Source organism: Oncorhynchus masou, chromosome 18, assembly GCF_036934945.1.
Source record: "Oncorhynchus masou masou isolate Uvic2021 chromosome 18, UVic_Omas_1.1, whole genome shotgun sequence".
NCBI lineage: Eukaryota > Metazoa > Chordata > Actinopteri > Salmoniformes > Salmonidae > Oncorhynchus > Oncorhynchus masou.
In genome coordinates, this window is record NC_088229.1 from 28,676,252 (window position 1) to 28,689,818 (window position 13,567).

General features: G+C 41.1%; 1 protein-coding gene across 3 annotated transcripts in view; it reads left to right on the forward strand.

Moving 5' to 3' along the window:
* pik3cd (phosphatidylinositol-4,5-bisphosphate 3-kinase, catalytic subunit delta) overlaps window positions 1-13,567 on the forward strand; it is a 51,878-nt gene that overhangs the window by 18,620 nt on the left and 19,691 nt on the right. For all 3 annotated transcript variants that reach the window (XM_064922872.1, XM_064922874.1, XM_064922873.1), the window contains exons 9-18: window positions 319-415; window positions 1,551-1,681; window positions 1,889-1,939; window positions 2,248-2,415; window positions 3,254-3,375; window positions 4,212-4,355; window positions 7,238-7,337; window positions 10,466-10,644; window positions 10,910-11,019; window positions 13,012-13,090. In XM_064922872.1, the coding sequence (XP_064778944.1) occupies window positions 319-415; window positions 1,551-1,681; window positions 1,889-1,939; window positions 2,248-2,415; window positions 3,254-3,375; window positions 4,212-4,355; window positions 7,238-7,337; window positions 10,466-10,644; window positions 10,910-11,019; window positions 13,012-13,090 (1,181 nt within the window). The remainder of the gene's footprint in view (window positions 1-318; window positions 416-1,550; window positions 1,682-1,888; window positions 1,940-2,247; window positions 2,416-3,253; window positions 3,376-4,211; window positions 4,356-7,237; window positions 7,338-10,465; window positions 10,645-10,909; window positions 11,020-13,011; window positions 13,091-13,567) is intronic.

Sequence of the window (13,567 nt, forward strand, 5' to 3'; positions counted from 1 at the left end):
AAGTCATGATGCTATAATGGATGGACTGGGGCCATTTTGAGGGTCCCAATTGGAGCAAAGCTAGGTTGAAGATATCCAGGTTAAGACAACGTCCAATGTCATTCACATGCGGAAGCATTCAAAAATAAACAGATTCATGGTCCCTTAGTTTTAGAATTCTTCCACATGAATGCAAAGAGTTATGGGATATTAGAATCCTTTTGTCTTAACTTTTGTTATCCTCAACCTAGGCGCAAAGCAGAAAGTCAAAGCATGGAAGTTTGGCATTCAATCTGTGCTTTATTAACAGTCATCTCATTATGTGGTTTCTTCCACCAGGACTGTCCACTAGCCTGGGTAAACACCATGGTGTTTGACTATAAGGATCAGCTGAAGACTGGGGAGTTCCTTCTCTCCACCTGGCCTTCAGTCCCTGGTACAGTAGAAACACACACACACTAGTTGTTTTATGAACTGCAAAATGTACACCATTGTTCCGATACAATTTTAATCATTGTACTATTTACCTACAGGTGTTTAAAATGTCATTAAATGGGTAGTAATAATAAATGTAAAAAGCAGCAACAACATTTTTTACATTTAAATTACAACAAATGTGCAACTTTTTTAAATATATATATATCTGGGATAAGGAGTGGCATTTAAATGCTGCAAAAATAAAGATTTAAAAATACTTTTTTACATGTTAAAAAAAATGTAGTTACTGATATACTAAAAAAGGAGTGAGGCTGGTCAAAATCTGTTTCACATTTACACTTTACCACTACATTTACTGAAAATATGCATGTAAGGGTTTTATAGTGCCATCGACTGGTTATGTTTGACGTAGCCACTATTCCTTTGCAAAGTGGTTGTGATGATTTTGGAAATATCAATATGTGCTTCGGAGTGGACGTTTCTTGTAGTGTCCTTAAGCCGCTCAATCAGTATCATGTTGATGAATCAAATAACAGTTAAATCGTGTTTAGTTTAGTTGGGTTTGGGGTAGGGACAATCTTTTTTGCCATATGCTGAGAAACACTTTTGTACAGATTTTCGAAGCTTTACGTCAAACAAAGTGGTGGGGCTGCGCTTTTGACATTGAAGTGCTCATCATATCATCACCTATGGGCCATTCTGTTTGGGATTTGGCCCCATAATAACTCCATTTGTGTTATATGTGTGTTCTATTTATTTTACAATCTGGCCTATAGATATTTGCCCCATGCAATGACAAAAAAATACAAGGCTTCCAACCACTAAGGCTTGGAGCATTAAATAGGAAATCAGCAGTTGGTACATCCATTTAGCAGTTGTTACATCCAAATTATTGATATGTTCCTAGAATCACAATGATTTTGTAAACAAAGTAAATGCAATGTTATTATCATGGATGGACAGTCATTGCATTCATAGCTCTGTCTGTGAATTGGAGAATGGTTACATTTCTCCAGCCCCATCCCACAGTGGTGGGGAGAACGCTGTATTGTTTCTACTGCTGATTGCAGCTTTAACACATTGATTTAGCTAATAGCTGAATATGTTTATTTCGGTTTAATTTGGCCTCCCAGATGATAAAGGCGACCTCTTGAATCCAATGGGCACAGTGGAGAAAAATCCCAACGTTGATAGTGCAGCAGGACTCCTCATTCACTTCCCCAATATCCGACCTCACCCTCTCTACTACCCCCATTTCGACAAGGTACACCTTATATTGCACACACGTTTCAATAGTTGACATTGTACATTTGTAGCCAACCTCGTACATTTGTAACCATCTTGTACTGTACATGTAAAAAAAAATCTATATTAGATATCACTATAGATTTTATGAAATTAGACATTAGAAATGGTATTTTTAGAACTATATTAAGATATCTACACATTTGTATGCTCCTCCTATTTTCAGTTGAGGGACCTAGAAAAAAATGGAGGGAAGGTTATAGCCACCAAGGTAGAGGTAAGGGACTCTATTGTTTGTTTGAAATGTATAAGATTACATTAAAGTAATCCTTTGAAAACCACATTCAACTTTTAAAACGCATAAACCATTTATTATTTGTATTATCTTATTGTATGTTTGAACTTTGAATTCATTATCAATACCATTACGTATAAATTATGTTTCTCACAATTACCAGTGTTTTTTGCAATTACTTTTACATCAAAGTATAGATTCATTGCTAAGAAATTACCATTCCAGTACCTACAGATCTACAGTATGTTCACTCAACCCCTTCCCTGTTGTCTTTGTATTGTGCTGCCCAGCATATGAAGCTAAAGGAAATAGTAGACAATAAGAACTACACAGAGTTCTTTGAGGACGAGAAAGAGCTTCTGTGGAAGCTACGCGGTGTGGTGCGGGAGCGCTACCCAGAGAGTCTGTCCAAACTTCTCCTCATCACAAAATGGAATAAGCACGAGGATGTAGCACAGGTAGGACACTTTCCTCTCGCAAAGACAACTGAGGTGTGAGTTAATGCAATGCAAGTGAAATGATCATCTGTATCTTGACTTAAAAGGTAACTTCCAAAATAAGGGAGACACCAACATAAAGTGTCTAAATAGGGCGTTGGGCCAACATGAGCCAGAACAGCATCACTGCACCTTGGCATAGATTATACAACTCTTGCAGGAATACGAAACAATTCTTCCACCATTTATTGATGGTGGTGGAAAATGCTGTCTCAGGCGCCGCTTGAGAATCTCCCATATGTGCTCAATTGATTTGAGAACTAGTGACTGAGACGGTCGTGGCATATTGTATACATTGTTTTCATGCTCATCAAACCATTCAGTGACCACTCGTGCCCTGTGGTTTGGGGTATTGTCATCCTATTGGGGCATAGCTATGGTTACCAAAATAATTGCCTGCCCAGCATTCTTTTTACATGAAGGGATGTTAAGCATGAAGGGATGTTACTTCAATTAACTCAAGAACCACACCTGTGTGGAACAACCTGCTTTCAATATACTTTGTATCCCTCATCTACTAAAGTGTTTCCATTATTTTGGCAGCTACAAGTATGTTGTAACTTTTCTTTAAAAAATTCCATGAGAGGAACTTTGGTTGAACCAGAGATTTAGTTACCTTGCGATACATATGCAGTGCATCTGTTTTTGCAATTATTAAATATGTAATTATTTTCCATTATCATGTTCAAATTGATTCATGCCTTCAGTATGCATTAGCAATGCTCATGTATGCTGAAAATGAATTTAAAGTTCCAGTAGGTTCAATGTCAAAAAACCTGACCTGTGCCATTGTGTCCAGATGGTGACATTTCTGCAGAAATGGCCGGACCTCCCTGCTCTCCATGCCCTGGAGCTGCTGGACTACAGTTTCCCTGACCCAATGGTCCGCTCTTTCACCATCAGATGCCTAAGGAAGCTGAGGTATTGTAACCTTAGGCATAGTTTCCCAGACACAGATTAAAGATGCACTGTGCAGAAATCGCTCTGCCAATTCTTGGTTTAAAAAAAATGTGAATAGGTTGCCTAATTTCAGTTTATGTGACAAAACAAGCATAGTGAAGAGAATCTAAACCGCTGTGAAATATATTTTCCATAACCAAAAAATATTGTATTTTCATCTGTTTGAAGCTGGTGTACAAATCCACAAATAAAAGACACAAAAACTAAACGTAAGAAGTATAGAAATACCACACACAGAACAGATCTACCGCTTCTTACATTTGCTTTTAATGAGAATGACAGATATATAACATACATTTTTATGTGAATTTGGTTGGGTCCCCCAAAAAGTTACATATTGCAGCTTAAAGTCTAGTCCATGACTAAAAAGCATGTTCAATGGAGAATTCTCATTGAAAGTGCTTTTTATTCCAGGACTAAGCTCAATCCATGTCTGGGAAACCAGCCCTAGGTGACTAGAGAGCTATCCTTTGGCATTCGCCATGGCCTATTTTCTGCTTTTCATTTTGATAGGTACTCAAACTCCAGAAAAAAAGTGACATGATTATAAAGGGATGTATAGGTTTTTTTCTCCTGAAATACAAACAAGTGGTACAAATCAAAAATCAAAACAAGTGGTACCTCTTTAACAATGGTGAGAAACCAATGTTAAGAATTGGTTTTTAGAAGTGTCAACAAGTTCCAACCATACTGGATGCCCGTCAATGACTTGGTTGCTCAGCTGGCAAAAATAATTGTTTTCACAACATTGTGAAAATGTTGCTGTAAATTACTCTGTTTAATCTCCCTCCCAACAGAGATGAGGAGCTGCTCCAGTACTTGCTGCAGTTGGTTCAGGTTCTGAAGTATGAGTCTTACCTGGACTGTGACCTTGCTACTTTTCTGCTGGAGAGAGCCCTCTCCAACAAGAGGATAGGTCACTTCCTCTTCTGGCATCTCAGGTGAGTGAGTGAGTGAGTGAGTGAGTACAACATCCTAAAAACAGGACAGATCAATGTAAAATGGACAGTATGCAATGTAATCAGGCTACTCACAACTGCTGTCTGTGAGTTAAATCCTGTGGGCTAAATTGTTATGGTCAGTGGTTTCAGGTTTGTATCTGTCTATTTCTGACGAGCTGATCATAGCGAAAAAGAAAGCACCTCTGCATTTCCCGATATGTAAACACATTGCAAATAAAGTTGGGTAGCTGATATTCAGAGCTTAAATAGCCAAATTGATTAGTCACAGGAAGTGTCAACCCATTTTATTTTCATGTCACTAAGACACGTGATGCCCAACTTCCATCAACACGTCTCCAATGCCACTAGCATTAACAACCTTCCCTCGTCTGACATTCGGCAAATCAGATCATAACTCCATACTCCTGCTTCCTGTTTACATGCAGAAACTCAAACAGGAAGTACCCGTGAATCACTCTGTTGAGAAATGGTCACCAGAATCACAGATTATGCTACAGGACTGCTTTGCTAGCGCTGATTGGAATTTGTTTAGATACTCTGCCGTTAACATAGACGAGCTAACCACCTCCGTCACTGGCTTCATTAGAAAATGCATCGGCGACGTTGTCCCCACGGTGAGGGTTCACTGCTTCCCCAATCAAAAGCCCTGATTAACACGGAGGTTGGCGCTAAACTAAAAGACAGGGCTACCGCACACAGAGCTATAGTAGACAACCATGAGGCTACGGCCGAGGACAGGAATAAGTACGATAAGTCCCGCAATGACCTCCGCAGAGTCATCTAACGAGCAAAGGACAATATAGGAGTAAGTTGGAATCATATTACATAGCGAATGTGACAGGGGCTACAGTCCATAACGGTTTACAAAGGAACCCAACCGTGATCTGCCCAACAATGCTTCTCTACTAGACGAACTCAATGCATTTATACATGATAACAACAACATCGTGCCAGGTGGGAGTGTCGTCACAGACTCAGAGGATTGGGTGATCTCACTCTCCAAGGCCGACGTGAAAAAGGTCTTTATTCATGTCAAGGCTGTGGGGCCCGACTGTATAGCAAGCAGGGTGCGTTCTCAGAGCATGCGCAGAATAGCTGGCAGGCATATTCACTGTAGTTTTCAACCTCTCATTGTCCCAGTCTGTAATCTCCACGTTTTAAGATGACCAACATCATTCCTGTCCCCAAGAACATGTCATATTGACTACAGTCCTGTAGCATTCACTTCTGTAATCATGAAGTGCTTTGAATGGTTGGTTATGGCACACATTAACTTCACCATCCCAGACACACCACTGCAATTTGCATACCGCCCCAAAAGATCCATAGATGATGCAATCTCAATTGCTCTCCACAGTACCCTCACCCACCTAGATAAAAATACCTATGTGAGAATGCTGTTCATTGACTACAGCTCAGCGTTCAACACTATTGTCCCCTCCAAGCTCGTCACCAAGCTAAGGAGGACTCTGGGTCTGAACACATCCCTCTGCAACTAGATCCTGGACTTTCTGACGGGCCGACCCCAGGTGGTGAAGGTGGCAACATTACCTCCGCCACGCTGACCCTCAACACTGGGGTCCCACAGGAGTGTGTGCTTAGTGCCGTCCTGTACTCTCTGTTCACCCACGACTGTGTGGCCATGCCCGGCTCATCAAGTTGGCTGACACTATGATGTTGGTAGGCCTGATCACCAGCGGTCCTACAGGGAGGAGGTCAGTGACTTGGCAGTATAGTGCCAGAGCAACAAACTCTCCCTCAACGTCAGTAAGACCAAGGAGCTGATGGTGGACTACAGGAAACGAAGGGGCGAGCACGCTCCCATCCACATTAACGAGGCTGCAGTGGAGCAGGTCGAGAACTTCAAGTTCCTCAGTGTCCAAATCACTAAAGACTTAAAATGGTCCTAACACACATGCACATCGTGAAGAAGGAGCGACAGCACCTCTTCCCCTTCAGGAGGTTGAAAAAGTTTGTCATGGGTCCCTCAAATACTCTAAACTTTATACAGCTGTACCATTGAGAGTATCTTGACTGGCTGCATCACTGCCTGGTATGGCAATAGTACCACACACACTCACACTGCTCACTCACACATAATATGCACATACATTTATGCACACCCACTCACATACAAGCTGCTGCTACTGTTTATCTTATATCCTGTTGCCAAGTCACCTTACACCTATACATATCTACCTCCATCACTCCAGTATCCATGCACATTGTAAATATAGTATTGGAATTGACCCTTTATATAGTATGCTTGCTTACTTACTTATTGTGTTCTTCATATTTATTTTTATTTCTTGTGTTTTTTCTAGTATTACATTGTTATTGATTATTGCATTGTAGGGTTTTGAGTTTGCAAGAAGGCATTTCACTGTACTTGTGCATGTGACAATACAACTTTAAACTTGAATCAGGACTAATAAAGCCAATGGCCTGTTTTACAAATTGGTGGTCCAACATGGTAGGCTACACCCCAGTAAGCACCGACCGACGCCAACATCTTTTGGACGTCGTTTTTTGGTATTTTACAAACGGTAGGCCTACCACATAGATGGGTATTCATAAAATGAAATATCACTCGACACTGTAGGCTATACCTCAGTAAGCACGGACTGACACCGATGCCTTTTAGATGTCTATGTTTGGTTCAGATTTGGTCCGGTCTGGACCAGCCTTGGGGAGGTAGGATTATTTTTTTTGTCTCGTCTCGAACGGCCCGGACCAGCCGTGTGTGTGCGCACCTGGCTGTGTGCACGATTGTGGAACAAGCACTTATAACTCTGTATATGAATTGAACACTAAGGTGGTGTTGGTAGAAGTTGTGACAGAAGTCTTTGTCCTCACTCCAGGTCAGAAATGCACGTATCCTCGGTCAGTCTGCGTTTCGGCCTGATTCTAGAGGCTTACTGCAGGGGCAACATCTATCACATCAAGTGCTTATGGAAACAGGTGAGCACACCTTGAGACTATATACTTGTTAATTCTTAGACATCTGGCAATGATATTTGACCATGTCTTTTGTACAATGGCCAGATTCCTTAGAAATAGCATGTGTAGAGGACTAGGGGAGACTGGGGACAATTGTAACATGTTTTGTATTTGACTTTATTGCTCAGAGACCACTCGAACTAGGCCACTAATGTTTTTATATGAGAAACGTACATCTGTCCGCTAATCATTCATACCATTTATAGGTCTGTATATAAGATGGTCTGATCACAATATTGATTTTAATCCGAAAAGTCTGGATGTTACATTTGCCGCTGTGTCAGGGGCAATTGCAACAGTAGGTGGAGTTAAATGTAACACCTATAAAATAAACAAAATAAATTCACTTAACTTTGATCAAATTAATGTTTATGAATTATCATATTATAGACCTATGTATGTAATAATTTTGCAAGAAATATAAGTATTTCTATGTACGTAACCAACATTTACAGTAACAGTGTGCATGGCCATTCGGTAGCTCTCAAAACATCTGAAATGTCTGATGGTGTCCAGAATATATCCGTTTACAACTTATTTGGCACTGTACAGGACCCCAAGGCTATTTAAAGTTAGTAATGTAGAATTCATACAACCTTAAAGTTAAAAAAATAAATAAAAAATAAATGTTGCTGCTTGGCTCAGGATCATTTTAACACTGTGTTACAATTACCCCCAACCCAGCAGCCATGACAAAACCTCATGTGCCTAGCAATAGACAACACATGTCAATCATGCCACTGTTTAGCCAACACATAGTGATGAAAATGTTGCTATTTTGAATTCTTGGACATTAATGCTCAGGACAGCATAAGAACAATACAACCGGTGGGGAAAAAACTACATTCACCCCTAAAAAACAAACATTTGCTCATGATAGTGACATATATATTTGTAAAAATTTTACCCCCTTTTCTCCCCCTCTCCAATTTTGTGGTATCCAATTGTTAGTAGTTACTATCTTGTCTCATCCCTGCAACTCCCATACGGGCTCAGGAGAGACGAAGGTCGAAAGCCATGCGTCCTCCGAAACACAACCCAACCAAGCCGCACTGCTTCTTAACACAGCGCGCATCCAACCCGGAAGCCAGCCACACCAATGTGTCAGAGGAAACACTGTGCACCTGGTGACCTGGTTAGCGTGCACTGCGCCTGGCCCACCACATGAGTCGCTAGTGCGTGATGAGACAAGGATATCCCTACCGGCCAAACCCTCCCTAACCCGGACGACACTAGGCCAATTGTGCGTCGCCACATGGACCTCCCGATCACGGCCGGCTGCGACAGAGTGAACCCAGAGTCTCTGGTGGCACAGTTAGCACTGCGATGCAGTGCCCTCGACCACTGTGCCACCCGGGAGGCCCGATAGTGAGATATTTTGCTGAAACTTTTCAAGCAATAACCTAAATGGGCATGTACTGTGTGAGTTTAATCTCTATCTTGTTTATGTTTGGAGAAAGTCAAGATGTTACAATTGCCCCTTGTTACAATTGCATGGGCTCCCCACCTGGTTTTCTTCCCATATGAAATGACCAACCAGTAGGTGCAAAAATTAAACAATACAGTTTTGAGTTGAGAACACAAAGAATGTGGTTAGCAAGTTTTGAGAATGACACAAATATTAATTTCCACAAAGTTTGCTGCTTCAGTGGCTTTAGATGTTTTTGAAGTATAACTGAAGTATAATTACAAACATTTCATAAGTGTCAAAGGCTTTTATTGACAATTACATGAAGTTGATGCAGTGTTGACCCTTCTTTTTCAAGACCTCTGCAATCCGCTCTGATGGCAGCCCATTCTTGCATAATCAATGCTTGGAGTTTGTCAGAATTTGTGGGGTTTTATTTGTCCACCCGTCTCTTGAGGATTGACCACACGCTCTCAATGGGATTAATGTCTGGGGAGTTTCCTGGCCATGGACCCACAATATCGAAGTTTTGTTCTCCGAGCTACATAGTTATCACTTTTGCCTTATGGCAAGGTGCTCCATCATGCTGGAAAAGGCATTGTTCGTCACCAAACTGTTCCTGGATGGTTGGGAGAAGTTGCTCTCGGAGGATGTATTGGTACCATTCTTTATTCATGGCTGTGTTCTTAGGCAAAATTGTGAGTGAGCCCACTCCCTTGGCTGATAAGCAACCCCTCACATGAATGGTCTCAGGATGCTTTACTGTTGGCATGACACAGGACTGATGGCAGCGTTCACCATGTCTTCTCCGGACAAGCTTTTTTCCGGGTGCCCCAAACAATCGGAAAGGGGATTCATCAGAGAAAATGACTTTACCCCAGTCCTCAGCAGTCCAATCACTGTACCTTTTGCAGAATATCAGTATGTCCCTGATGTTTTTCCTGGAGAAAAGTGGCTTCTTGCTGCCCTTCTTGACACCAGGCCATCCTCCAAAAGTCTTTGCTTCACTGTGCGTGCAGATGTACTCACACCTGCCTGCTGCCATTCCCAAGCAAGCTCTGTACTGGTGGTGCCCCAAACCCGCAGCTGAATCAACTTTAGGATGCGGTCTTGGCGCTTGCTGGACTTTCTTGTGCGCCCTGAAGCCTTCTTCACAACAATTAAACCGCTCTCCTTGACGTTCTTGATGATCCGATAAATGGTTGATTTAGGTGCAATCTTACTGGCAGCAATATCCTTGCCTGTGAAGCAATGATGACAGCACGTGTTTCCTTGCAGGTAACCATGTTTGACAGAGGAAGAACAATGATTCCAAGCAACACCTCCTTTTGAAGATTCCAGTCTGTTATTCAAACTCAATCAGCATGACAGAGTGATCTCCATCCTTGTCCTCGTCAACTCTCACACCTGTTTTAACGAGAGAATCACTAACATGATGTCAGCTGGTCCTTTTGTGGGCTGAAATGCAGTGGAGATTCAGTTCATTTGCATGGCAAAGAGGGACTTGGTAATTAATTGCAATTCATCTGATCACTCTGGAGTATATGCAAATTGCCATCATACAAACTGAGGCAGCAGACATTGTGAAAATTAATATTTGTGTCATTCTCAAAACTTATTGCCACGACTGTACTATCCCAAAACTTTATCAATATTTCATCCTCCTTGTCTCTCGGTGCAGAACGAGGCACTGAACAAGATGAAGGCTCTGAATGACTTTGTGAAGTCGGGCTGGCAGAAGACATCGCGCCAGCAGATGACAGATGACATGAAGCTGTGTATCAAACAGGAGGCCTACATGGAGGCCCTCTCATATCTGCTGTCCCCGCTCAATCCCAGCATCATGCTCTCAGAGATTTGGTGGGTACCTGACACGCACAGATGCAGGCACGCACTCACAGACGCACACAAAGTTGCAGACAGACAGACACCCAGGAATGCACACACACACAGAAGCATCATGCACCTCCATGTTTTAAGGGCACTGATAGCCACATTCAGCATCTTTTAATTAATGATGTGTTAAAAATAACTATGTTGTGTATTTTTTTCCCTACAAATGGGTAAAATTATGTTATATAGAGAGGTCTTCTCCCAGTGTCAACAAATTTGCTTGATGTTGCAGTGCGGACAGATGCAAGTTCATGGACTCCAAGATGAAGCCCCTGTGGCTCATGTACAAGAACAAATGGGTGCAGGGGGACGCTGTGGGCATAATCTTCAAGAACGGAGATGGTGAGAAATCCAAGTAACACAGGGGATTCCACATGATACATCATTTTTTTTAGGTTATATTTTGTATTTGCATTTTTTGGGGGGCACTGCAATGGTGAACGGTGGTGTTGGTTCTGTATGTCGCCTTAACTATTGTTATATTATATATACTGTATGTGTATGACTGTCCTTAGTGGAGGACCAAAAAAAGCCGATACCGATTAATCGGCCGATTTAATAAAAAAAAAGTATTTTATTTGTAATAATGACAATTACAACAATACTGAATTAACACTTATTTTAACTTAATGTAATACATCAATAAAATCAATTTAGCCTCAAGTAAATAATGAAACATGTTCAATTTGGTTTAAATAATGCAAAAACAAAGTGTTGGAGAAGAAAGTAAAAGTGCAATATGTGCTATGTAAGAAAGCTAACATTTCAGTTTCTTGCTCAGAACATGAAAATATATGAAAGCTGGTGGTTCCTTTTAAATATGAGTCTTCAATATTCCCAGGTAAGAAGATTTAGGTTGTAGTTATTATAGGACTATTTCCCTCTATACCATTTGTATTTCATTATTAAATGTTCTTATAGGCACATTAGTATTGCCAGTGTAACATTATAGCTTCCGTCCCTCTCCTCGCTCCTCCCTGGGCTCGAACCAGCAACACAATGACAACAGCCACCCTCGAAGCAGCGTTACCCATGCAGAGCAAGGGGAACACCTACTAGAAGGCTCAGAGCGCGCGCTAACTAGCTAGCCATTTCACTTCGGTTACACCAGCCTCATCTCGGGAGTTGATAGGCTTGAAGTCATAAACAGCGCAATGCTTGACGCACAACGAAGAGCTGCTGGCAAAACGCACGAAAGTGCTGTTTGAATTAATGTTTACACGCCTGCTTCTGCCTACCACCGGTTAACCCACCATTCCTAGGCTGTCATTGAAAATAAGAATGTGTTCTTAACTGATTTGCCTAGTTAAATAAAGGTATAAAAAAAATATTTGTCAAATCGGAGCCCAAAAATACTGACTTCTGATTGTTCTGAAAACTTGAAATTGGCCCTAATTAATCGGCCGACCTCTAATCTGAAGTGCATCCATGGTGGTATCCATGGAGATGCAGGATGCAAGCAGTATCCAGATTGAGAGAACCAGGGGCATCGGGACTAATGTCCAGGCTGGAGAAGAACCACTACTGGCTTCATGGGCAATACCATTGAACTGGAGAGCTAAAGAGACTCACCCTGGACCCTCCAGATTATCTCAAAGTTCCGTCAATGTAGTTAGCTAGGTTAATTAGCTGCCTATCTGCTAGCCAATGTCTGTAGCCTAGGCTACGCACAGTCCGCTGCTCAATAAAGTATATCAGATATCTTCCTCAGCTAAGATCAGAGACACCAGTCAGCCAACACCATGGAGAGTAGCACTATTTTTTCAGTTTGCTTTTTTATGTTGTGCTATCGTCGTCCAGTCAGCCTAGTAGCTAGGTCTACCGTGTGTATCCCCAAGCTACTATGTTAATTCCTTTATTTTCTGAACCACTCCAAAAAGAAGATGCCTTCAAGAAATTGAAGTTATTCTGTTCTTACACCGGTTAGAAAATATACACTTTTTCTACTGTATTTACCTAATCTATGGCCATGCAGTTATTTGAAAAGATGCAACAAATAAACACTTGTTCATAGATTAATAATTTGCGGTGTTATCCCCCACTCCATGGCCCATCGATTTGTGTGTATTGAGTTATGTCGCATTTATATTGATCCAATGCGGGAATATTAGATACTGTCACTTGTAAATTAAAGTTATAAACTATTTCTCTTCAGACCGACCTTTAATCATGCTAATTTTGCGCGAATGCCATCGGGAGCATTAATCATACTGGCCTAAATTGTAAGTCTGGCTACCATGAGAAAATTCTATGGAGTCTGCATCTGGGATATTCATCCCATTTCTGGTTGGATATACATGTACCTTTAGCCTGACATAACCTCTATACTTTCAGATCTCCGACAAGACATGTTGACCCTCCAAATGATCCAGCTGATGGAAATCCTTTGGAAGAAAGAGGGACTAGATCTAAGGTATGTGTTAGCAGCAGGGGTTGGAACCAAAATTATTTTCCAATCGTTTCGTTCTGAACAAAACCATTATTTGTTTTGTTCCATTTCACTGTTCCGACCTGCAAAATAAAGTTCTAAACTGGTTTGAACCAGAAAAATGTTCTTTATCGTTCCTTTCTGTTCCTTTTTAAACCTCTAAATTCCTTTTATATATATACACTGCTCAAAAAATAAAGGGAACACTAAAATAACACATCCTAGATCTGAATGAATGAAATATTCTTATTAAATACTTTTTTCTTTACATAGTTGAATGTGCTGACAACAAAATCACACAAAAATTATCAATGGAAATCAAATTTATCAACCCATGGAGGTCTGGATTTGGAGTCACACTCAATATTAAAGTGGAAAACCACACTACAGGATGATCCAACTTTGATGTAATGTCCTTAAAGCAAGTCAAAATGAGGCTCAGTAGTGTGTGTGGCCTCCACG